A 21,949-nucleotide genomic window follows, 5' to 3' on the forward strand; every position below is an offset into this window, starting at 1 on the left:
AGTGCAGGAGTTAGCACTACCCTGCCAGAGAGCTCTCCCACCTCAGCCCTGCTCCCTGGGCACCCTTTCCCTCCAGGGAGCAGCCAGCAGAGACACCACGAGGGTTTAAACGCCAGGCAGGGGAGTCAGGAGACCTGGATTCTAATCCCAGCCATGACCCAAGTCACTGCATGGCCCTGGGCAAGCCCCTTCCCTCATTTGTGTCTACACTTCTCCCTCTGCACAATGAGAGCCCGACCAGGGCAGAGAAGGGGGTTGTGCACTTTTGTATTTAATATTCTGCACCTGGGCTCAGAACACACCTGGCTGGCGCTTTGGGAAATCGAAACCCAGACCAATCTCTATGTCTCGCCGCTCTCTATGTCACGCATGCGGGAGGGCGTTAGCCAGGGGTGATCTCTGCTGGGCTCAGCCTGACAGGCAGCAGCCATGGGCCCTGACACAGGAACGCAAGGCAGAGATACGGAGCCAGGGCACTTCCTTGCTATTGTCCAGTCAGATCCGTAACTGGGTTTTATGTGGCGTGTATGGGTTTTAACTCTGAAACTGGGCACGAAGGAAGAGCTTTAAATCCTGTCTCCAAGGCATCTGCAAGTGCAGTGGTGATGGAGTGGTTTGGGAGTAACACAGCTCCCCCCTCGCTGATCGTCCCCACTCTGGTGGGGGAGATAAATCTCAGGCCAGATAAGATGCGGATTCTTAGTGGACTAAGTTCCAGCAAATACAGTCCTTCTCACCCCTCGTGGAGAGCTACAATAAGTGCTCTGTGTGGGGGCATGCGCATCGGTGTGTGGAATCCCCCTGGCTGGGCAGCTCTGGGCATGCTGCAATTCTAAACTGCGTTTGCTGTTTCTCATGGAGAATTGTGGCTTCTGCACCTCTGATCAGAACTGCAAAGCTGATTCATTTGACCGTGGAGCCACAATGCAAACTCCACCCGTAGCGAAGACACTGGCCCTGGGGTTCCAGGGGATGCATCCCATCACCACAGCCCAGTCTGCAGCGAAAGCATGTTACCATTAAGCAGGAAAAAGCCAAACCGGTTTTATTACAGCAGCTCAAGGATCTCGCAGCTAAAACACGCACCCCCTGCAACCTTTAGAACACAGCAGCTCCTCCCGCAATGACTCTTACCTGCAATGGACAACCATGGGCCCAGCGTCAGGGGGGTTACAGGCTTTCACCCGGCGCAGGAAGGCGAGGATGGGGGTGGGGTACTCCGGCACCCCATGATCCGGCCACGCCATGAATTGGAACTGGCGTAACTCTCGTTTCTCGCTGGAGCCATTCTGCCAAGAAACCCAAAGAGACATGCCGGGGCTGGGAACGAGCTGGTCTCTGCGGGGACTCAGCCATGGAACAATGCGCTGCGTGTCACTGTAGGCGATCAACACCCGCACAAACGCCAAAGGGCCAAATGCCCCCCCAGCACAGTGACCCCCGCCATGCCCCTGAGCCCAGGGGATGGAGGCCCCTGAGCACAGACAGCTGATCTGGGGAAAGGGCCGTGTGCGCTGTAGGGATCTGGATCAGACTGAAGAGAAGGTGAACAGCTCTCGGCACCGCACAAGGATGGGCCAGTGTCCATACCCCAGGTGGGTAAACTGAGACACAAAGGAACGAGAAGGCAGGACTTTCCCTGCTCTAATCGCTCCACTGATGTGTGGTTGGTTAAGCATGGCGACAGTGGGAGCTGGAGCCTCGCAAGTGGGGTAATCTGGCCTGCGATGGACCAGGCACACACGCAGTTCCCTGGGGAGCCAGCTGGGCAGCCAAAGGTGGCCATCTCCTGGAGAGTAACCCCCCACAGCCTCCTGCCTGGGGGAGTGAGTGAGCCCCCTGTGTAGCAGTGCTGTCAGCCTCTGCATGGGGACCCTCCACCTGCTGGGTGCAGGGCCCTGCAGAGCCAGACTCAGCCGGCTGCAAAGCCTGCCTCTTCGGGGGTTTCCACTGGCATGGCTAAGGAATGCAGCAGGCTGGAGAAGAGCAGTTGGCGGGGCGGGCAGCTCCAGCTTCACGCTCTGCCAGGTGGAGAGAAGCTCAGGGCTAGCACACCCCATGGTCCTGCCCCAGGGAGCGAACAGGCACAGCCCAGGGGCAGGTGTTCTGGCCAAAATCCTGCATAGGCTGGGTGTGAGCCCTGTGGGTGCGAGCCGGTCTCTGCCCAAACAGCCCAGCTGTGTGATCAGCCAGGGACCTGGTAATGGGCCTCTGTGGGGCTGGCTAATCCCAGGGCCAGGCATGCTGGGCACAGCCACGTCCAGGCCAGAGGCAGAGCAGCCACAGCCCCCCATTACCTTGTAGAGTGCAAACGTCCGGACGGTGTAGGTAGCCAGCTCGACTGTGTCCAGCAGCGTCACCTGAATCAGCCCGTAGGTCTCTGTGCCCCGGCCTGGCCAGTACTGGTCACACTTCACCTGCAGCATGACAGAAACGGATGGGTCACGGCTTGGCCAGGGCTTAGGACTGGGAGCAGGCTCTTGCAGGAGGCTTCTCCAGGATGCGGGACTCCCGTTAGTGCCTTGCCCTGGGTCAGGGCTGAACAGCCTCCCTGAATGTAACATGCAGTTTGCGGTGTAGGGAACTCAAAGCGCCTGTCCTGGGTCCCTCCACTGCAGCTCTGAGTCCTCGCGGTGCCAGCATGCACTCCCCTGGGCCCACATTCAAAGTGGGTTTACTTTGGGAAGAGCTCGCTGGTGCAGGAATGATCAGGGTGGCCAGGTGCCTGGTGCACAGAATGCAGGGACAGCAGCAAGGATGCTAATGAGTGCAGAGGAGAGGCACTGATGCAAAAGCAATTTCTCTCCCCTATAATTTCCTGTTCTCTACCTGCTCTTTGGGAAGACTGGGGTCTGCAGAGGAGCGCACTTGCGGCCTCCTCATCTGCAGGCACCTACCCAGAGCCTATAATCGTCTGCTCCAGACCCCGCTGTGGCATGGCATGATCGGGGGCCACCAGCCCTGCCCCACAGGGATGCTGCAGGCGTGGAGCTGGGCCCCGCAGGGCATCACTCATCTGGGCTTGGAAGCCATTTTCTTTGCTAACCAGCGAAGAGTCAGGAGGCAAGGAGAGAGGCGGGAGAGTATGCCCTTGAAAGGGCAGCGGGAGTGAGAGACAGACACAGCCAGTGACCCAGCAATCTGCAACCAGCCCAGGGGCTTCTCCCCCAAGCTGTGAGGGAAGAAACAGGAGTCTCCTGCAGCTCTGAGGCTGGAGTTGGGTTGAGCGCACAGCCCTCCATCAGCTCTGCAGCCTGCTCCCTCAAGTGCCCCCATGCCAGCGTCACTGTACCCACCTTTGGTAGGTGGCGAGGCCCTGTGGGAGTGACAAGTCCCAGCACGCACCGCTCCACGCCCGGCTGCTCTGCGTGCTAGGCCCGGTACTCTCTGCACTGCAAGGAAGGCTGCCACGGGCACCTGCTCCCCTCCCTCATCTCACCAGCCAGGGGCACCAGCTTCACTCCCCCTACTCAGCTATTCGGTTTTTACAAGCTGCCTCTTGTTCTTGATTGTCTCTAAACCTTGGCTCCTATTAATTCTGCACATAAGTCCAGCACCCAGCTGCCTGGCTGACAACAGAAACTTCATTCCCACTCCTGTGAGCTGCACGGGACCCGGGTGCCTGCCCTAGGAGAGGGGAATGAATGGAAGCTCACTGGGGCTTGTCAAACCTAATTATTAGCTGTGTGTTTACAAGGGCCGTGTGGGAAGGGGAACAGGATGTATTAGAATCAATGGAATGGCACTGTAAGCCCAGTGAGCTTTGGGACAGGCGAAAGGACAGTGGGATGGCACTGGGGATGCTGGCATCCTGCCTCTTTCAGTTCAACTGAGCCGCTTCTGTCTCTGGCGAGGTCCTGGCACGCAGGGTTTGTTCCTGCCCCATCTCCCTCCAAGCCTGCTCTGCCCCTAAAAGAAGATGTGGAGGGGGGCTGCATGCCTAGAGGGTGGGTGCTGAGATTCCAGCCTCTCTCAGGATGCCCCAGTGGAGAGTGTGTGGTGAGACCCAGGCTGCGCGTACAGCTGAGCGTGCAGATCTCTCTCCCTCGCCGGGCATGGAGTAGAACATTGTTTTATGGTGACTGGCTGCAGAACGAACGCTGAGGTCACGACTAAACTAATCCTATCCTCACGGGTCAGTGGCAGCTGCAGCCAGCACAGAGCCACTCAGCTTGGCTCCAGGAGGAAGTGAACCCTGGCTAATCTGAGCCAGGTTCTCAGCGTCTCTAGAGTGTAAACTTCAGGGCCAGAGATCTGCTGCCCGCCCTCCCCACCAGCCAGCGGTCTCTCTCACAGCGACAGACTGGAAAGCCTCGTGAGACAGCTTCTCTTCCCGACACGTGGAAACCACGGAGCTGGGATTGCACAAACACAAACCCAACTTTTGAAGCACCCTGTGTCGGGCTCATATGAGCGCTGCGGCTGGTAATTGAAAATTATTTATTCATGACCAGATAAGAGTCAGTCACATTTTCTGCCAAATTTACCCATAATGTTTATGCCCCATTTTCAAGCTCTGTAAATTTTATGCAGAAGCCGATACACTGTGGCACTAAAGCCGATAAGAGACGGTTTCTTCTGGCAGCACTCGCTTCTCATTGAGACAAGGAACATGCAAATATCCTGAACAGACATTTACTGCCAGCTTTGCTGAGTGGCCCTCCTGCCTCAGTGAGCCCGACAGCCACGGAAGGCAACCCGGCCCCGTCTGCCCACAGAGCAAGTGACGAGCCCGTGCCCACGCAGCAAGGGTCGCTGGTGAGGAGCGCATCAGGCTTCATCTTCCCTCCCTGCTCCGGTGCTACTGTCGGCTAAGTGGGAGGGGGAGCCCCACAGCAGCCGCCGGGGTGCGCTCTCAGGGTATTTGACGGGCATGCAGGAGCCAGTGGTAACATCTCCCCGCAGCTGGTGGGAAGTGCCAGGGCTCAGCACCCTGGGAAAGCTAAACGACTGCATGTGTTTCTGAACCACCACCACCAAACGATTCAGAAACTGACTGTAAAGCTTTGAAGGCAGTTAAATTGCCCGAGCCAGACACTTTGGTCCTTTATGTGGCTCTTGCTTTGTGTGAACATGAAAAGGGAGGATGATTTGGACATCAAGCCGGCTCAGATTGCTGACATAAAAGCTGATATTCTTTAAAGATTTTTTTCTGCAGCTCATGCCCCCCTTCCCAGAGCCCATGAGCCCTTTAAAGCACTCTCACCCCGCAGGGCTGCGAAGCGGCGGCTGGCCTCAGGTCAGCTTATCTCCACATGGCATTACTGGTGGGATGTGCGCTCTCGGCTCAGAAATCAGGCAAAGCCCGCTCCGCATCGTGCGCCCGGCTCCGCAGCCCCAGAGCCTGGCCCACAGGCTACACAGCTGGAGCCGTGGTCTTGTGCTGAGCCTCCAGCCTCTAGCAGTGCCTAGCAAAGGGAACCAGCCGGCTGAGGCTGTCCAGACTCCCAGCAGAGTCCAAGAAGAGCTCCAGGCAAGCTGTTTCCAAAGGCAATGGGGCAGGACGGGGAAAGCGAGAAGGAGAAGACGACAAGGGAAGAGGCTGAATGGGAGTGACTGAATCCCAAATCGAGGGAGTCGGGAGATCTCTCACCAGGGAACACTGGGAAAGGAAATCCAATCCAGAGAATCTTCATGGGAAAGCGATTCCTTGACCCCCATCCCTCCGCCAGTCTCCCCATCCCCTCCCACTCCCTCCCGCATGCCCTGTTTCCTTCTCTCTCAGCCCCCCGGGTCAGCAGGGAAGTACCATGCCTCCTGTCCAGCACAGGGCTGCTGTAGGGAGTCACAGTACTGCTGTGGGTAACCGGTTTCAGGTGTACCCCCATACCTTCCCCACTTCCTGCCCCGGATTCTGTCTCGCTGGGGATGACGGGAAGGGCGGGCTCTGGCTGGCAGGACTGTCTCTCTCGTGGAGTGAGGGGCAGTGCTGCATGGACTTGGCAGAGTGGCAGCCAGCGCCCGGGGCTCCCCATGGCATTTTGTCCTGGCTCTGGTGGTGGAGGTTGCACGGGCCCAGCGCAGGGCCTGCCCCGTGCCCTGCATCCAGGACGGGAGGCAAGGCCAGTGTGTGTGTTAGGGGGAGATAAGGCACGTCTCAGTAGCAGGGGGCAGACAGGTGCTGGCAGGGTCCAAAGACACCTGTTACAGAGAAGCATGCACCCTGCAGTGCCTTTTGATAAGCAGCCAGCCTAAAAGTGAAATGACAGCGATTTAGTCAGCCACCAAACAGGGCTTTTCTCACACCTCAAATGCACCTTTAAAAAAAAAAAATTTAAAGGGCCACTCAGGTGTTTTTAGCCACTGGCCCTGCTCAGAGGTGCCCTTAGCAGCTGCGGCTCCTCCTCCTCTCAGGATGCGCCTCTGCCCACACAGCAACTGCTGGATGGAGCTGCAGCAGAAATCCCAGGGCTCCAGTCTGTTTGCTTCCCTCGGTGTGCACAGTCCTGGGGGGCTCAGCCCAGCGTCCGGCAGAGCGTTGGGGCAGGTGCCGTAGGGCCCGCAGGGAGCACAAAGCTGCACCTGTGTGCACGTCTGTCTCTAGCGAGGGACTGGCCTGGTCTCAGCAGCCGGGGGAAGCCTGAAGCCAGGCCCGCTTGGGCCCCGGGGGAAAGCAGTTTGTTTGCCAGCCTCTGGGCCCCTCCCAGCCCAGCCGTGTGCAGGGGCTCTGGACGGGGAGAGCGCCGCAGAACTTGGCTTTTAGCTGAACCCAACCCCCCCGCTCTCCCCTCCTGCAACCCCAGCTCACAGCCTGAGCACCGGCCGCTGCCTGCGGTTGGCGTGGCAACGCAAAGGCTCAGGTTTCGCTGCTGGGAGAAAATGGGGTCAGGAGAGAGACGGGCAGGGAGGTGCCATTCGCAGGGCAGGGCGGCCACACGCCCATCTCCAAAGGAGGCCCTGTTCCTTCCTTCCTGGCTCCGCAGGGGGCTCTGCATTGCAGCCCCAGGAGCTGAGCCCAGTGAGATGGGACCATCCCTGCAGCTCTCTTGCGTTGGCCAGGGACCGATCAGCCTGGTCATTGCAAGGAGATTCCACCAGCAGCTCCGCAGCATGGGGATGCTGCGGCCCTAGCAGTCTGCCCAACGCTTACAATGCTCCTTACCAGCCTCACCACCCTGCTTCTGCGGGGACACGGCGCCCAGGGGTAGGGGGCCTAGGGACCAGCCCCAACACTCCTATTGCAAAGTTTCGCATTCTTCTCCTGGCAGGCGGGGGTGGGGGTGGCACCTGAGTGTGGAGAGGGAGGGCGGAGGCTAGTGAGTGCATGTGGGTGGGATGGGGAGACAGGGGAGGCCAGCGGGGGCGAGGGGTGGGGTGGGGGCTATTACTCAGAGCAGTTTGGATCCAGGCCTGCTGCTCCCTCCCATGCAGTCTCTCACTGAAAACCTGAGGTCACCCCCAGCCCTGAGAGAAGCTTGTTCCCACCCTGCGCCTGTAACAGTGACCCGTGTTTCACTGGGGTCAGAAACATCCCACCCCAAGCTCCCTGTACCCTGGATTTCTCCTCCAGCCGGGTCATCATGACTATGGTCGCTGTCCTCTGCTCCCACACCATCCTCCAGAAGTCGCTGAGCGTCTCTGGCAGGGGCCCCTGAGTAGCAATGTAAGCATTCTGCTTCCGGTACCCATCGATGTAGTTAGCATTGATGTAGTCACTGCCAGGCACCCCTGTGGAGACAAGGGGAGCCGGGTTACTGCTGCTGGGCCAGCACGACTGCAACGCTCCTGACAAACCTGAGAGACGCTGAGCCAGGCCCTCCCCGGAGGTCTGGGGAGGGCTGCGCGCGAATGGAGAGCGTGTTCCTGGAACAATCGAACTAACACGTTACCGGAGCAATCAGGCAACATGGAAGCAGAGACAGCTGCCACCTCACACGCGAAGGGAAGTCACAGGCAGCACATACAGCCCCAGGCAACAGATTGAAATAATTGTCTCACATTGGCCTGCTGTTCGCTAGGCCTTTCAGCACTTCGGGACTGGCTTTGTTGCTCTGTTAGTTTCACGCTCTCTCGTGTCTGTTTGCAAAGGAGAACATGCGAAAAGCTTCACGTCCCCTAGCCTCTGCACGCTGCCCCCCACGACGCTCCCCTGCAGCCCCCCTCCTCTGGCCTCCGCACGCTGCCCCCCGCATGCAGCCCGCCACGACGCTCCCCTGCAGCCCCCCTCCTCTGGCCTCCGCACGCTGCCCCCCACATGCAGCCCCCCCTCCTCTGGCCTCCGCACGCTGCCCCCCGCATGCAGCCCGCCACGACGCTCCCCTGCAGCCCCCCTCCTCTGGCCTCCGCACGCTGCCCCCCACATGCAGCCCCCCCTCCTCTGGCCTCCGCACGCTGCCCCCCACATGCAGCCCGCCACGACGCTCCCTTGCAGCCCCCCTCCTCTGGCCTCCGCACGCTGCCCCCCACATGCAGCCCCCCCTCCTCTGGCCTCCGCACGCTGCCCCCCACATGCAGCCCGCCACGACGCTCCCCTGCAGCCCCCCTCCTCTGGCCTCCGCACGCTGCCCCCCACATGCAGCCCCCCTCCTCTGGCCTCCGCACGCTGCCCCCCGCATGCAGCCCGCCACGACGCTCCCCTGCAGCCCCCCTCCTCTGGCCTCCGCACGCTGCCCCCCACATGCAGCCCCCCCTCCTCTGGCCTCCGCACGCTGCCCCCCACATGCAGCCCCCCCACGACGCTCCCCCTCCTCTGGCCTCCGCACGCTGCCCACCGCATGCAGCCCCCCCACGACGCTCCCCTGCAGCTCACCCTCCTCTGGCCTCCACACGCTGCCCCCCCCCCGCACGCTGCCCCCCCCACGACGCTCCCCTGCAGCTCACCCTCCCCTGGTCTCCACATGCTGCCCCCTCCCCCCCGCATGCAGCCTCCCCACGTAAAATTCACCCTCCTCTGACCTCCGTAGGCTGCCACCAGTATATAGCGCCCCCTGCAAGCGGTGTCTCCCATGTGTAAAACTCGCCCTCCTCTGGCTTCAGTGTGCTGGCCCCTGCATGCAGCACCCCCCCCACAAGCCTGCCCTCCTCTATGTTCTGCCAGCTGCCCCCAGCACAGTGCCCCCCCATGCAGCACCCACCGCATGCCCCCCCGCACATGCCCCTCCAGTGGAAAGCTCTTGCCTGGAAAGACCTTTAAAACACAAACCCGCAGTTACTAAGTCAAATGTAATACAGTTCTGCCCCGGAGTTGAATGTGAGCACCTGGCTTGGCGGGGGCTGCGGCAGCCCCTCAGCACCAGGTCTAGGACCCAGCAGGGATCCCCACGTTCCCACGGAGGGCGTGCTCACATTTTCCTTTAAAGGAGGCTTAGGATTAGTTCCACCTGCCACAGGGCTCTGCAGAATCTCCTGCAGATTCCCAGCAGCCTTAAGCAGAATCAGTGGAAGAGAAGCGGGTGGGGGGAGGAGAAGCACCCTGGCAATCTGGAGCCTGGAGACCAGATCAGCCGGAGTTCTGTGCTGGCTCCCCCTTGGCCCAGCCACGCTAACACATGGGGGCCTCTTCTTCCTGGCTGCTGCATCCTGCAGTGAAGGAGAGGGAGCTGGCAAGGCACTTTGGGAATGGCTTGGTCACAGGACCAGCTTACAGGACCAGGGTCACTTCAAGAAAGTGGATTCCCAGTGCAGAGCTCAGCCCCTCGGTATAGGGGAGCCCCACGCTGCTACGGGGAAGAGGATGAATCTCCTGCAAAGGAAGAGCAGCCCAGTGGCATTAGAGAGATGTTCCTTCTTGGGATGAAGAGAGACCAGGCTGCATGGCCACCTGCATCCCAAGTGAGCTCCAGCCTCACCACCACATGGGCCCGCATATAATTAGCTGGGATCCCCTCACGCGTTCAGCCAGCAGGCTGTGCCACGTGCTCGGGTGCTGGAGTGTTTCTGTGTGTGCGACAGACAAGAGTGAGTGGGTGTTGCAATGCAACGCGCGCTGTGTGCCCAGGGACTGCAAAGCAAACATTAGCGCAGGTCAGAGAGCTCAGCAGCCTCCTATGCACAGAGCGGGAGGCGGATAGGTCAGCGTTTGGTCTCGCTGTGCTATACACACATCAGCACTCAGGTGCTTGCCTCTCACACCAGAGCTCTTGGGCTTCGCTGGGCCTTGCAGCAGGGGCTGGAAATACAGCACTCCCATGCCTGGTTAGCTGAAGCCACCGCTTGGGCACCCAAACCTAGATGGGACAAAACCTTGAGGAAGGTCCAGCAGGGAGGAGTCCTGCCCTGGCCCCTGGACCGGGATGGACTAGATGGGGCCTAGGAGCACTTTCTAACCTCTGTGATTTGCCACCCTGAGCTGACCTGTTTTTCCTGGCCCCTAGACACCGGGCACAGAGCCAGCATACCTGGCCAGCTGGGTGCGTGGCTGAAAGAGGCACATGGGTGCGCTGCCCGTTCTGGGAGGGGCCAGCCAGGGGAGCAGTCCAGCAGGCAGCACAAAGGGATGGCTCGCACTGAGGCTCCTGGGGGCGGGGGGGGAGGGCAGGGCAGGCCACAGGCTGCCTGCTCCACTCCCCCATAGGGGCAGGCACAGCCCCTTGGCGGCAGGTGTGGGCTCACTATGGGCAGAGCTCCTGTGGCCAGCATTCTTCTGTCTCCAGGGCTGACAAGCCAGCTCCTCTCACCCCCAACACAAAGTCCGGCCATGTGGCTTTGAGCTCATGCAGTAGGGGCTCTAGAGGTCCCAGGTATGATCCCGCCCGAAGATGACTGGGGTCTGCTGCCGTTACACCAAGGCTGGGAGAGCTGGGCCTGGGCGTGGCAGGAGGCAGCTGAAGCACCGCTGGGGAAGAGGCCAGCAGAATTCTGCTGTTGTTTCTTATCCTTCGGCCTGAAAGACACATTTGCAGGGTCTGGAGCCAAAGTGCACCTCTGGACTGTCTGCAGCCCCTGCCTGGCTACGAGACCCTCCTCAGGCAGCCTGGGGCGCAGCATGGACAAGCACCCCACTCCCCTGGCTGTTTGCCCTGCTACACTCAGGGAGTAACCTTGCTCCACTGCCTGTTACAATGATCCCCAACAGGTGGCTTTCCATGCCACTCCCTCAGACGCTGCTTGGAACCGGCCCCGAGCCCCACGCTTACCATCGACAGAGGTCAGGATGACACGTGAGTGGTCATAGGCGATCACGTTTGCATAGCGGTTTTTTGGTTTATTCACTTCCAGGTTGGAGTTCTCCCAGGTGAACTGCTGCCCTGGATCGATGGACTGCAGGAGAGAGGACAGGCTGTTACAGCACGCTGGGCTGTCTGGAGGAGACGCACCTTTCCTGGGAGTTGCGGGATTGCCATGCCACAGCCTGCCATCCAGCCACACCCGGCTGCGACTCTGCTCGGTCAGGGGCAGCAAGGCATTCTCTGGGCTGGTGCTCAGCCGATGCCAATCCCGACGCCCTGCCAGAAAATCAAACCTGCCCTGGAGCAATTTGACAGTCACTGAAACAGCTTCTCTGCTGCAGCGCATGCAGGCTGGCTAGTGTGATGGGGGGGGGCCTCCTCTTCTCAGCCAATGCTCCCTAGTCCAAGCTCCCCCCCCCCCCCCAAGCAGAAACTCCTCTACCTCAATTACTGTAGCAGAGACTGGCTCCTGCTGGGCCGTGCACACACTTACTGACCCCAGAGGTTTTATCAGTCAGCAAACTGCAGGCCCTGGAAACCGAGCAACCTCTGGAGCCTTGTGCAGCCCAGGGGATTTGGATATTAAAGAACAAGAGCGAACAAGGCTCCTGCTGGGAGACATCATGAAACCAGATGGGTCACTAGCTGCTGCATCAGCGGCTTCCGCAGTAGGAGCATCTCTCCTTTCAGTTCATGGCGTGACAAGGAACCACAGACCTGGGGACAGGGCCATAAACATGTGTAGGGCCCAGATGCTAGGGACTGGCTGGGAATCAAATGTGCGACTCGTCTGCATCCCTGACAAAGGATTCCGCCCACGTACTCAACACTCTGCTGTGGGGCCAGCTGGGCCCGTGACACACCTGACATGGCTGACGGGACCCGCCCCACATACTGAACGCAGCCCGTCTGCTGTGGGGCTGAAACCTCCTGCCCTGCATAACCGCCACAGCCCCTCCGGGATCATTCCCCTGCGTCCCTGCCTTGGCTCATCCGAAATCCTGGGCCACCCTGCAATCAACACAGCCCATCCAGAACACACACACGCTGTGTACCTGACATGGCCCGTTCATCACAGGGCTGCCTGGCCACTGTATTCCCAAAATCATCATCCTCGTAGTCACATTTCTCACGTGCAGAAGAGAAGAAAATGTGAAGGCCTGTCCCAAACATGTCTCTCTGAGCTGGGAGGGACCCTCCTCATCAAAGCCTCCCTCATTCCCACACCTGGTCTGGGTGCGCACGCAAAAAGGCAGCTATAATCATGCCATGAAACGCTGGGAGCTGCATTACCAGCCTTGTCAGCGCCTTCTCAAAACCACACGCTAGCTCAACCACAAGATATGGGCTGGCTGCAGGACCCACTATGGCCTGTGTGATGCATGAGGCAGGCCAGATGAACGTAATGGTCCTTCACCACTATGAAAGCCCCGAAGGGCGTCAGGCTAGAGACCAGCAGTTTCTGTTGATCACCCAGGGAAACACAAAGTGCAAACACCAGCCCATGTGATTACTCCCTGTACCGCCCCCTCTGGTGTTCGCTGCAGCTGCCCTTGGATCAATAGCACGGTTAAGGGCACCATGTGCCTGCTCTGATATCGGTACCTAAGTAAAGGATAGCCCGTATCTCATGTGGGGTATTGGCATCCTGAAGAGGGGCTGTCACCAGGCCCTTCCGCAGCTCTCCGAATGAACACGATCCTGCGCCGGGCCTGCCTTTGGCACAGCACACATCACTCCCACGCAGGGGCCCTGGCGGCAGCGCGCTCCCCCCGCAGGGCCTGGCAGGGAGACGTGGCATCACAGTGGAGCTAATAGGGGTTTGGGCAACACAGAATGTAAAAAGATGTTTCTGACAGAAACCCTGTAATCTTCTACCATCAGAGTAATAAGCAGCCCCAGCGGCGGCAAGCAGGGGCGCTGTGGCTGGGGGAGCAGAGGACACCAGCACCTGACTCCTAGCTGAACGTTTAGCCGCGTATTCCACTGGGTGTCCACACATCTCTGTGCTAACACTGGCCACTGGCTTGTTCCACAGCTCCCGACTGGGGCTGCTCGTGTCTCACATCATCTGATTTCACGTTGCACAATGGAGAATTTCATCACATTTCCTTTTGAAATGTTCTTCGCCCTCTGCTGTGGGCATGCGGGTCGAGGCTGTTCGCTGCGGGTCGAGGCTGCTCGCTGCAGCTCAGGTCTGGCAATCTGAGAGCCAAGCCAGGCTCCGAAGCCCCGAGAGCCAAACTGAAGGCCATGTTACTGAAAGGGCCCCATAGGGCAGAGGACGAGGAGATGCAGGGCAGGAGAGGGCCTGGGGCGGGGCAAGGCAGGGGGTGAGACAGGGCATGTACTGTTGTGATAGTTGGGACTACAGATTTACCCTAATTACAAGTTTAACGCTAAGAAGTGAACAAAAATTCATAGAAGGGTCATGATAACCAGCAAAAGCAAACGTTGATGGGAAAAGATGGGAAAGGGAGACAACGGCTGAATTAGACTAAACAAAACAGCCTCCTGACAGAACTCAAGCACTGTGTTAAGATCATGCTGCGTAGCAAGACCAGCATGAAAGGAGAATCAGTGAACCAAAATTGGTGCATCAGAAACTAGGCCTAATTGGTGGAAAAAATACAGACAGGATGAGCCGGTGCACCCACCCTGTCTTCTGTGGTCCTTCGTGAAAGGGACTTTGGGGGAGAAAAACTGGCTACTAGAATGAGGTTCACCATCACAGCTGTCACCCCACCATCTGCTGGGACCCTGGGCCTCCTTCACCCTAATCCTGAGTGATGTCCTGGCCAGCCCAGGCCAGAAAGAAGGAGCCAGACGATACAGTCACCTCCACTGGCTCCAGCCACATCCCCAATACTACCTGGGACTGTGTCACCTCCCCTCTCCCACATGTGCCTTTTCCGGGTTCCTTCTGTCGAACATGAGTCTGGCTTAGCTGGCCAAGGCTGTGTATTGTGCACCATGGCTATGAGCCTGCAGCCAGCCAGAGGCAGCTAGAAGCAGTGCCCTGAACAGCCCAGAGCCGGTACGAGTCTGCCAGGTCTCGGAGTGGCTGGGCCTGTGTTTCTCCAGCTTGGGGTGGGGGTGGGGGGGCGTGCAAGTGAGGGACACCCCAGGGACAGACGCTGCAGCCTCTCTCTCTGCTGCTCTTTTCTCTCCCCTCTTGGGTGTGTTCGCCTGGTTCTGTCGGCGAGGAAACGGGATCCAACTTCCGCCGCAGCAGCAGCTCCAGCCCGTGTCTTTGCTCCAAAGGCCCGTGACTCCCGCAGAGACTGTCCAGCCGTCTCTAAAACCTCTCTCCAGCTAAACTGCCAGGGACCAAGGGACGCCGTTACAAGGCCAGCCTCACTTAGCACTGTCCCAGGGTGAGGATGCCCAGCAGGGTGGGGCAGGGCGGGGTGAAGATGCCGGGCAGAGGGGAGGGCCCAGCAGGAGGGGGGCAGGACGGGGCGAGGATGCCGGGTGGAGGGGAGGGCCCAGCAGGAGGGGGGCAGGGCGGGGCGAGGATGCCGGGCGGAGGGGCCAGCAGGGTGGGGCAGCACACCCCTCACAGGACTGTGGCCCATCCTCCAGGTGAAGAAGCCCCTCATCCATCGGGGCTGACACAGGCACTGGCCAGGTGTAGTCCAGCTACGGCCTGCTCTGCAGGGCCCGGAGGGGGGCGGGCTGTCCCCTCCCTGCCTGACCCCAGGCGCCAGCTGTCCTGGAGGGCGCTTCCAGATCAGCTGGTCTGTTCTGGCTCTGCAGGGTCCCAGCCGAGCTTGCTGCTGAGGGCTGATCGCTAGCCCAAGCCACGAGCCCCGCTGTAGGAAGGGAGGGGCGTGTGCAGGATGCAGAGAGAGCAGACCAGCGTTCCAGTCCGCGGGGAAAGGAGTACAGGTGCCACAGGGCCTGCACAGGCCAGCTGGGAGTTTACAGCCCTAGGTCGCCAGCCTCCTGGCTAGAGGCTAGAGCCGTGCTACTTGAAGTGGTGGTCCATGGACCGGTGCCGGTTCGCGAGCCATCGGCTGCCAGTCTGCGCGCACACTGGAAAATAAAATGGCCGGTCCCCCACATCAGATAGCTTGAGAAGCGCTGGGCTAAAGGATTCACGGGCAGCTCAGCTGCCACGAGGACGGTGTGGGAGAAGGAAGGAGGGAGGCCAGGCAGATGGTAAATAGATCTCACTGTCAGTAAGGGGGCCTGATCTCAGCACTGACCCTGCCCCCCTGCCCCCTGGGTCAGCCAACCAATGTTACATACACATCATTAGCAGAAAGTCAGCCAGCGTTTCTAGCCATGAGGGCGACCAGCCACTGGAACAAACTCCCTCCCGACAGCTTCAGATCCAGACTGGCCGCCTTTGGCCAACGGCAAGTCACCTGGATCAGGGGTCACTGGGTAACGTTTAATGACCCGTGTCTACAGGTCAGACTGGGTGATCTGGTCCCTTCGGGCCTGGCACTCTACGGGCTATGAATGCCTGGGCACTGCCTTTACCACACAGCCAAGAGGGCTGGCGCCGGCCCCTGCCATGTGGGCAGCAGGGTGGGAGAACTGCAGGACAGACAGGCCCAGGCCTGGTCTGATGGCACCACAGGAGGGCCCTGTTCAGCCTTGGTGTCTCCCCACGCGTGTCCCCAGATTGATCCCTTGCTCAGCACAAGCAGCACCTCAGCGTCCAGACTGGTCCCACTGGCAGCTGCTAGCCACCGAGCCGTACAGCTAGCCGTGGAAGGGGCACTAGCCAGCGAATCCTGGTGTGCAACCGTGTTACAGCTTCACCGCAGCTAACTGAATGTCTTCATCTTGGGGCAGTCCAGCAGACACACAGATCTCCCGGCTCCCTGTGCTCACACCAACACAGCTCTGTCCTTCCCCTCCAGCAGCTGGGCCAGGCCTTCCCGTGCTCATGGCAGAGGAGACAGCATTCCCTGTCCTGAACTTTAGCCTCCCTCCTGGCTCTGCACAGCCACTTTTGCCTTGCAGAGCTGGTAACTGTCTGGGCAGGCGAGGCCGGCCACGCAGGTGCCCCGACGGCAGAGCACAGAGCTGGCAACGCAGGGCTTTCCACCAGGGAGAAGCATCCCAAACCTTCACCCCTCCCAGCGCAGGAGAGCGCTTGCCTCATGGCAGGGGCTGGGGGTCACAAACCTGCACCCCCCTCCCAGCGCAGGAGAGCGCTTGCCTCATGGCAGGGGCTGGGGGTCACAAACCTGCACCCCTCCCAGCGCAGGAGAGCACTTGCCTCATGGCAGGGGCTGGGGGTCACAAACCTGCACCCCTCCCAGTGCAGGAGAGTGCTTGCCCCACAGCAGGGGCTGGGGGTCACAAACCTGCACCCCTCCCAGCGCAGGAGAGTGCTTGCCTCATGGCAGGGGCTGGGGGTCACAAACCTGCACCCCTCCCAGCCGCAGGAGAGCGCTTGCCTCATGGCAGGGGCTGGGGGTCACAAACTTGCACCCCTCCCAGCGCAGGAGAGCGCTTGCCTCATGGCAGGGGCTGGGGGTCACAAACCTGCACCCCTCCCAGCGCAGGAGAGTGCTTGTCCCACGGCAGGGGCAGGGCCCCACAAACCTGCATCCCTCCCAGCCCCGGGCGAGCATGCACCCCACAGCAGGGGTTGCGGGTCACAGGCTCCTGCTGGAGTTGTGCTCTCAGGAAGGAAGATGATCCAGGGCTGCCGGGCTCCACGGTGGGATGGGAGCAGTTCGCAGGCCGAGTCTGAATGCAGCGAGGGGAAGGATCATTTCTCCAGGTGGACTTGGCTGCAAAGCGCCCTAGTTGTGAAGAACGGCTATGAGGCACTGCCATTAGGGTAATTGTTTTGCTGTGTAGCGAGAATGTGCAAAAACAGTCTAATCACCAGCAGCCCCTCGGAGGACGAACAGGTGAGAAGGCAGGAGTAATGGAGCACCTGGGTGCGAAGAGGCTCTAATTAAATACTCCTGCAAATGAGTGACTCATTTAGAAGTAAAATGATTTAATTTGAGCTCTGGTGATGAATTAATGTGCACCTGGCCCCCCTGGAAGGCAAGCAAAGGAGTAAACAAATGGGCGGCTGCTGGGAACACAGCTGAAGCCCATTCCGCAGAGCTCTGGGCTGGCCAGCCCCACCCGGGAGGGGCCACACAGGTCCAGTATGCGGTAGCAATACGGCTTCATTCCTGCCTGGCGGCCTGCTCCTAGTCCTGGGGAGGGGACCCCCCCTCTTCACGCAGCAGCTTAATGAAGCCAGTGGGTCCCCACCACTGTACAAACTCCACAACGCATCTCTTCCCTCTGCTCCTTCACCAACTAAAGCCGAGTAGTGTCAAGCGATGGGAGGGTCCAAAACTTAACGACTCCAGGAAAAGCTTGAAACTGTCCCAGGTTTTTAAACTACCAGTGAACGAGCCTCTAGTCGCTCCCAGCCCGAAGTAAGCAGCAGCACATCAGACAAGCTCCTCGTTATGAGCATATGGGTTATTACAGCCTCAGGACTCGGCACATGGGAAGGAGCGCGGGAGCCTGCAGAGATAATGTGCAGACACAGAGGCTGTTCCAGGCAGCAGAAGCTCCAGTGGGAAACGCGTCTTCCTCAGCAGATCCAAAAGCACTTCACAAACGTGGCTAATGCGCCCAAGTTTTCTTTACAGTGGGGGGAACTGGAAAGCCGGGAGCAGAACATCCTGCTGCAGGTCCCTGAAGGAATCAATGGCAGGTGCCTGGACCACAGTCTACACGTCTTAGCCAGGGAGATCAGTCGCTGCCTGTCCCCTCTGCTCATACAGGAGTTGAGGAGCTGAGCCCATTCCCCTGAGGGCTGTAGGAGCAATGATCACAAAGCTCCTTAGCAGATGATTACAGTCCTCCCTGCTCATCAGCAGCCACGTACAAAATCAGGGGAAAGCAGAGCTGCCCTGACGAGAACCTGAGTGCTGCATGGCACCTGGGCGCGCACACAAGAACCAGCAGAGTCACCTACCAGCTTTTTAAGCCTTGCAGGTTCATACCAGAGAAGCCACTTGGGAGCTTGCTTTGTTAGAAACAGGCCTGGCCCCAGGGATCTCATGGACCTGCCCAGCCCTGCCACCAGCCATCAGCACTTCCAAGCCTCCTGTGACAGCAGCCAGATTAGCGCAGCCATTGACCGCCGTCAATCTACACGATGTCTTAAATGGGGAGATAACGTGCTCCTGAATCAATCGCTGGCAAAGCTTTCACCTTATTAGTCACATTCCTGGAATGTACGCACTGAATGCCTGCCAGCAACTGCACATTAGTACAAGCAAATTAAACCCAGGACAAGGTTTACCCTGCACTGCTCTGGGACCCAAGGGTCACAGCTCATTACTTACCCTGCTGGGGCAGCCCCTAGCCATACTGCCAGAGAAGTGATGCGGAGTGAGGCCTGGGGCCCAGGTGCAAACAAGCGGCCAGAGGGACCCTGCAGGCTGCCTGTACCGGGATTAGAAATCAGGGTGCAGAGCCTGTCATGCTGAAGGTCTCCCCCAACCCTACTTCTCCCTCTAGCTCCTGGTGCCAGCCCTCCCCTTTCCCGCACGGGGGAGGCGGGGGGGGGCAGGACCCCGCAGTTCACAGGACAGCGTGTTAACACTCCTGTTGAGGTGGGAATTAGAAGGAGCCAGGGGGTCTGGGGCCCAATGACACAGCTCCCAGGCCTCAGCACTCTTCCCGGCACTCCGCGGCACAGCTGTTGGATAACATTTCACAGGGCAGGGCCGGCCTGAGAGCCAGGATTCCTGGGCCTGGTCCCAGCTCTGCTACTGTCCTGCTGGGTGACCGGGGATGGGCCTGGCACCTCCTCAAGGCGGATGAATGCTGGAGAAGCTGGCTGCTCGGCTGGAAATGGCAGGAAGGAGATTTACTGAAAGAGATTTACTTCGGGGGGCACGAGATGCTGACCCCTCCACTCACCCCTAGAGCTCAGCTGGGGAGAACATGCCCAGTCTCCTCCCCTCTAGCAGCTCTCGTGCACTGCTGTCAGCCCGACTCCGGAGGTGGCCATGGCTGCTATGACTCCAGTGTGTCCCCGCGGCAGCGCTTGCTGTCCCTCCCGCGAGCACAGGGCTGGCACCTCCGGGGAACCGCGCGTCTCTTGCCTGGGCAGTCGCGCCTTCCAGGAGAAGAGGTGGTCGAGTAGAGGCCCTACAGACGGAGCTGCCTGGACATACTAACAGAGCCAACCTACCAGCGTAGAGCCGACTGGCCGGGGAGACTCGAGAGCATCCCCAGTGGGACACTCTAGAGCCCTGGGCACCTAACACTACCCCTGCCCGCAAGAAGCCTCCTGCCAGCACGGGCTCCAGAAACACCCTCAACAGCCCCAAGGGCTGCAAGTGTCAGGGGACAGCCACAGCAGAAACCATCGCTCCCTTGCACTAGGCCACGAAGGGCGCGTCATGTACAGACCCACTCACTTTCCAAGGCTCTTTGCTCTCAGTAACTGGCCCTTCCGCCCTATTCCTGCAGCTCTCCTGCTCCTCAGCCCCAGTTCTCCAGCACAGGCAGAGACACACGGACAGTGGGGACCGGGCCAGGGGCGGGACCGGGCGAGCGCCGGGCTCCCTAGCCAGAGGGGCAGGGCCGGACCGGGCCAGCGCCGGGCTCCCTAGCCAGAGGGGCAGGGCGGGGCGGGACTGGGCCAACGCCGGGCTCCCAAGCTAGAGGGGTTGGGTGGGGCGGGACCTGACTAAGGCTGTTCTCTAGAACGGGGAAGGTGGCCTCTGCCTGCTCTCCTGTCACCTTGGTACATGGCGCAGCCGCGGTGCCAGGCCCTTGCCCGTCTTAAGATCTCCGTGTGACACAGCCCAGAACTGGGGAGAACAAAAGGCCCGAGTGGCTCTGTCTGGGCAGGCCTCGTGCCTGTCAGTGAGGGGGGCAGCAATGCCCAACTCCCCGGTGTCTGAGCAGTGTGTGCCACACGGCACCACGCGACACAATGATCCCCATCGGGGCTGGAGCCGACCCTGAGTAACACACCGATGGGCGCCTCGTGGCTGCAGTGCAGACAGGTGTCCAACAGGGGGAGCTCTAACACAGCCTCAGCACAAACCCTCCAGCCTGAGATAAACAATTAACCGGCTGAGCCTCCCTTGCCCTTGTTTAATTCCATTAACCCCAGGCCGTAAATCACTCGGACTCTCACTGGACGCTGCCAATGACACGCTGGGGAGAGCTGCTGCCAGACCCTGAGTGCTCTGCTTGCCCACCCCGCAGGCTGCTCGGGCTCCAGCTCTGCATTAACCCTGCCTGCTCCGGTTCCAGGGTGAACCCGTCTGGCTCCGACCTGGCTGCAGCCTCCGGGAGGGAGCTCCTCCCCCGCGCCCAGGGCAGGTGCTGGGGTTCCCGGATTTGTCCTGGAGCCCCGTGCCCAGGCCCCGAGCACACCCAGGTTACTGCCCCCTCCAACACAGCTCACTCCGGGCAGTTCTGCCCAGGGGCTGACGGGCTGTGAAAGATCTGCTCTGCGTCTGGGCTGCCTGTTGTGCCTGGAATACGCTCCCTTTACGAGAGCCCCGCACGCCACACAGAGATGTGAGGCTGTTGGCTTTCTATGGGAAAACACAAACTATGGCTCTTCCTAAAACAGACAGTAGAAGGGCCTCCGGTTCACCCCGCTGCACTGCTCCCCAGGCCGGGCCAGTGGCACTGGCCTGCATCCAGCCCCGGGCGCAGAGATTAAGCGCTTGAGTCTGCTCTCTCACTGAGCTGAGTCCCCAGGAAAAGGGGCGGCTGGCGGAGCTGGAAGAAGTCGGGACAGTGGGCACTGGAGGCCAGTGCTTACGACTCTGCAGAGAGCAGCAGTTGCTGCCTTGTGCACATGCTCATCCAGGCTGCAGCACACTGCCCCAGCGCTCCCTGTACTATTTCCACATCCACTGGGCAGTTCCCTTCCGAGCGCCCCAGGACGTCCAGCCCGGAGCGCCAGGCTCCCTGGCTAATTCCACTCCTAGATCCCGGCCTGGGAGTGTGTGACCATCAGCCAAACCCGGTACTGGGATGAGACCAACCCCATTTTCACTAGTGACCCTAGGCACCTGGTGCACACCTACTTCAGCCCACCCTAGCGTCGTTGCCTTATGAGCGTGCTGCGGTCAGTCATTCCACCCGAATCTGGAGTCCAATGTGGCGGAGTCCAATGTGGCAGAGTCCATGGGAAGGCATTACACGCAACAATCGGCTATTTAATAGCTATTCAGCATGGAAAAAGAAAAGGAGGACTTGTGGCACCTTAGAGACTAACAAATTTATTTGAGCATGAGCTTTCGTGAGCTACAGCTCACTTCACTGGATGCTCACGAAAGCTCATGCTCAAATAAATTTGTTAGTCTCTGAGGTGCCACAAGTACTCCTGTTCTTTTTGCGGATACAGACTAACACGGTTGCTACTCTGAAACCTGTCAGCGTGGAAACTACAACTGGTGCTTTCAACCAACCATGATATTCTACAAAGGGAGAACAAGAAGAGAGCAGCACAGGGAAATGGTTAAGGGAATGTACTTAATGCTAATTTTCTGAACCAGTTCAAGAGCTTGCTATTGTGTGGCAGGCTCTGAATGGCAAAGACAACTCTCACAGGCAGCTACCCAGAGCACTCACAGGCCTCTCCTGGGATACAGAAAAGATAGAATCAGGTTACAGCAGATCCGAGAGTTTTGCTTTAAATTTCAATTGGATTCATACAAAAGAATGAGGCAGGCAGGTTGGAGCGTGCACAGGGTCGCCGTGCTCACGGCACACAGACGCACAAAATGGGGGGTATGGCATTTCAGCGCACACTCACTGCACTGCAAGCTAGCGGCATTAACAAGGCCTCTCCCTGGATCAGGAGAGCTGTGCGTGGA

At 59.6% G+C, this 21,949-nt stretch overlaps 1 protein-coding gene across 8 annotated transcripts in view; it reads right to left on the reverse strand.

Annotated features, from left to right (window-relative positions):
• The window catches only part of PTPRF (protein tyrosine phosphatase receptor type F), a 622,833-nt gene that overhangs the window by 11,863 nt on the left and 589,021 nt on the right, over positions 1-21,949 (reverse strand). For all 8 annotated transcript variants that reach the window (XM_084635810.1, XM_084635808.1, XM_084635807.1 and 5 more), the window contains 4 exons: positions 11,076-11,199; positions 7,493-7,668; positions 2,298-2,417; positions 1,135-1,289 (listed from right to left, as the gene is read on the reverse strand). In XM_084635810.1, coding sequence (XP_084491936.1) covers positions 1,135-1,289; positions 2,298-2,417; positions 7,493-7,668; positions 11,076-11,199 — 575 coding nt within the window. The remainder of the gene's footprint in view (positions 1-1,134; positions 1,290-2,297; positions 2,418-7,492; positions 7,669-11,075; positions 11,200-21,949) is intronic.

The sequence above is a fragment of the Lepidochelys olivacea genome, assembly GCF_965140295.1.
Source record: "Lepidochelys olivacea isolate rLepOli2 genome assembly, chromosome: 8".
Lineage (NCBI taxonomy): Eukaryota > Metazoa > Chordata > Testudines > Cheloniidae > Lepidochelys > Lepidochelys olivacea.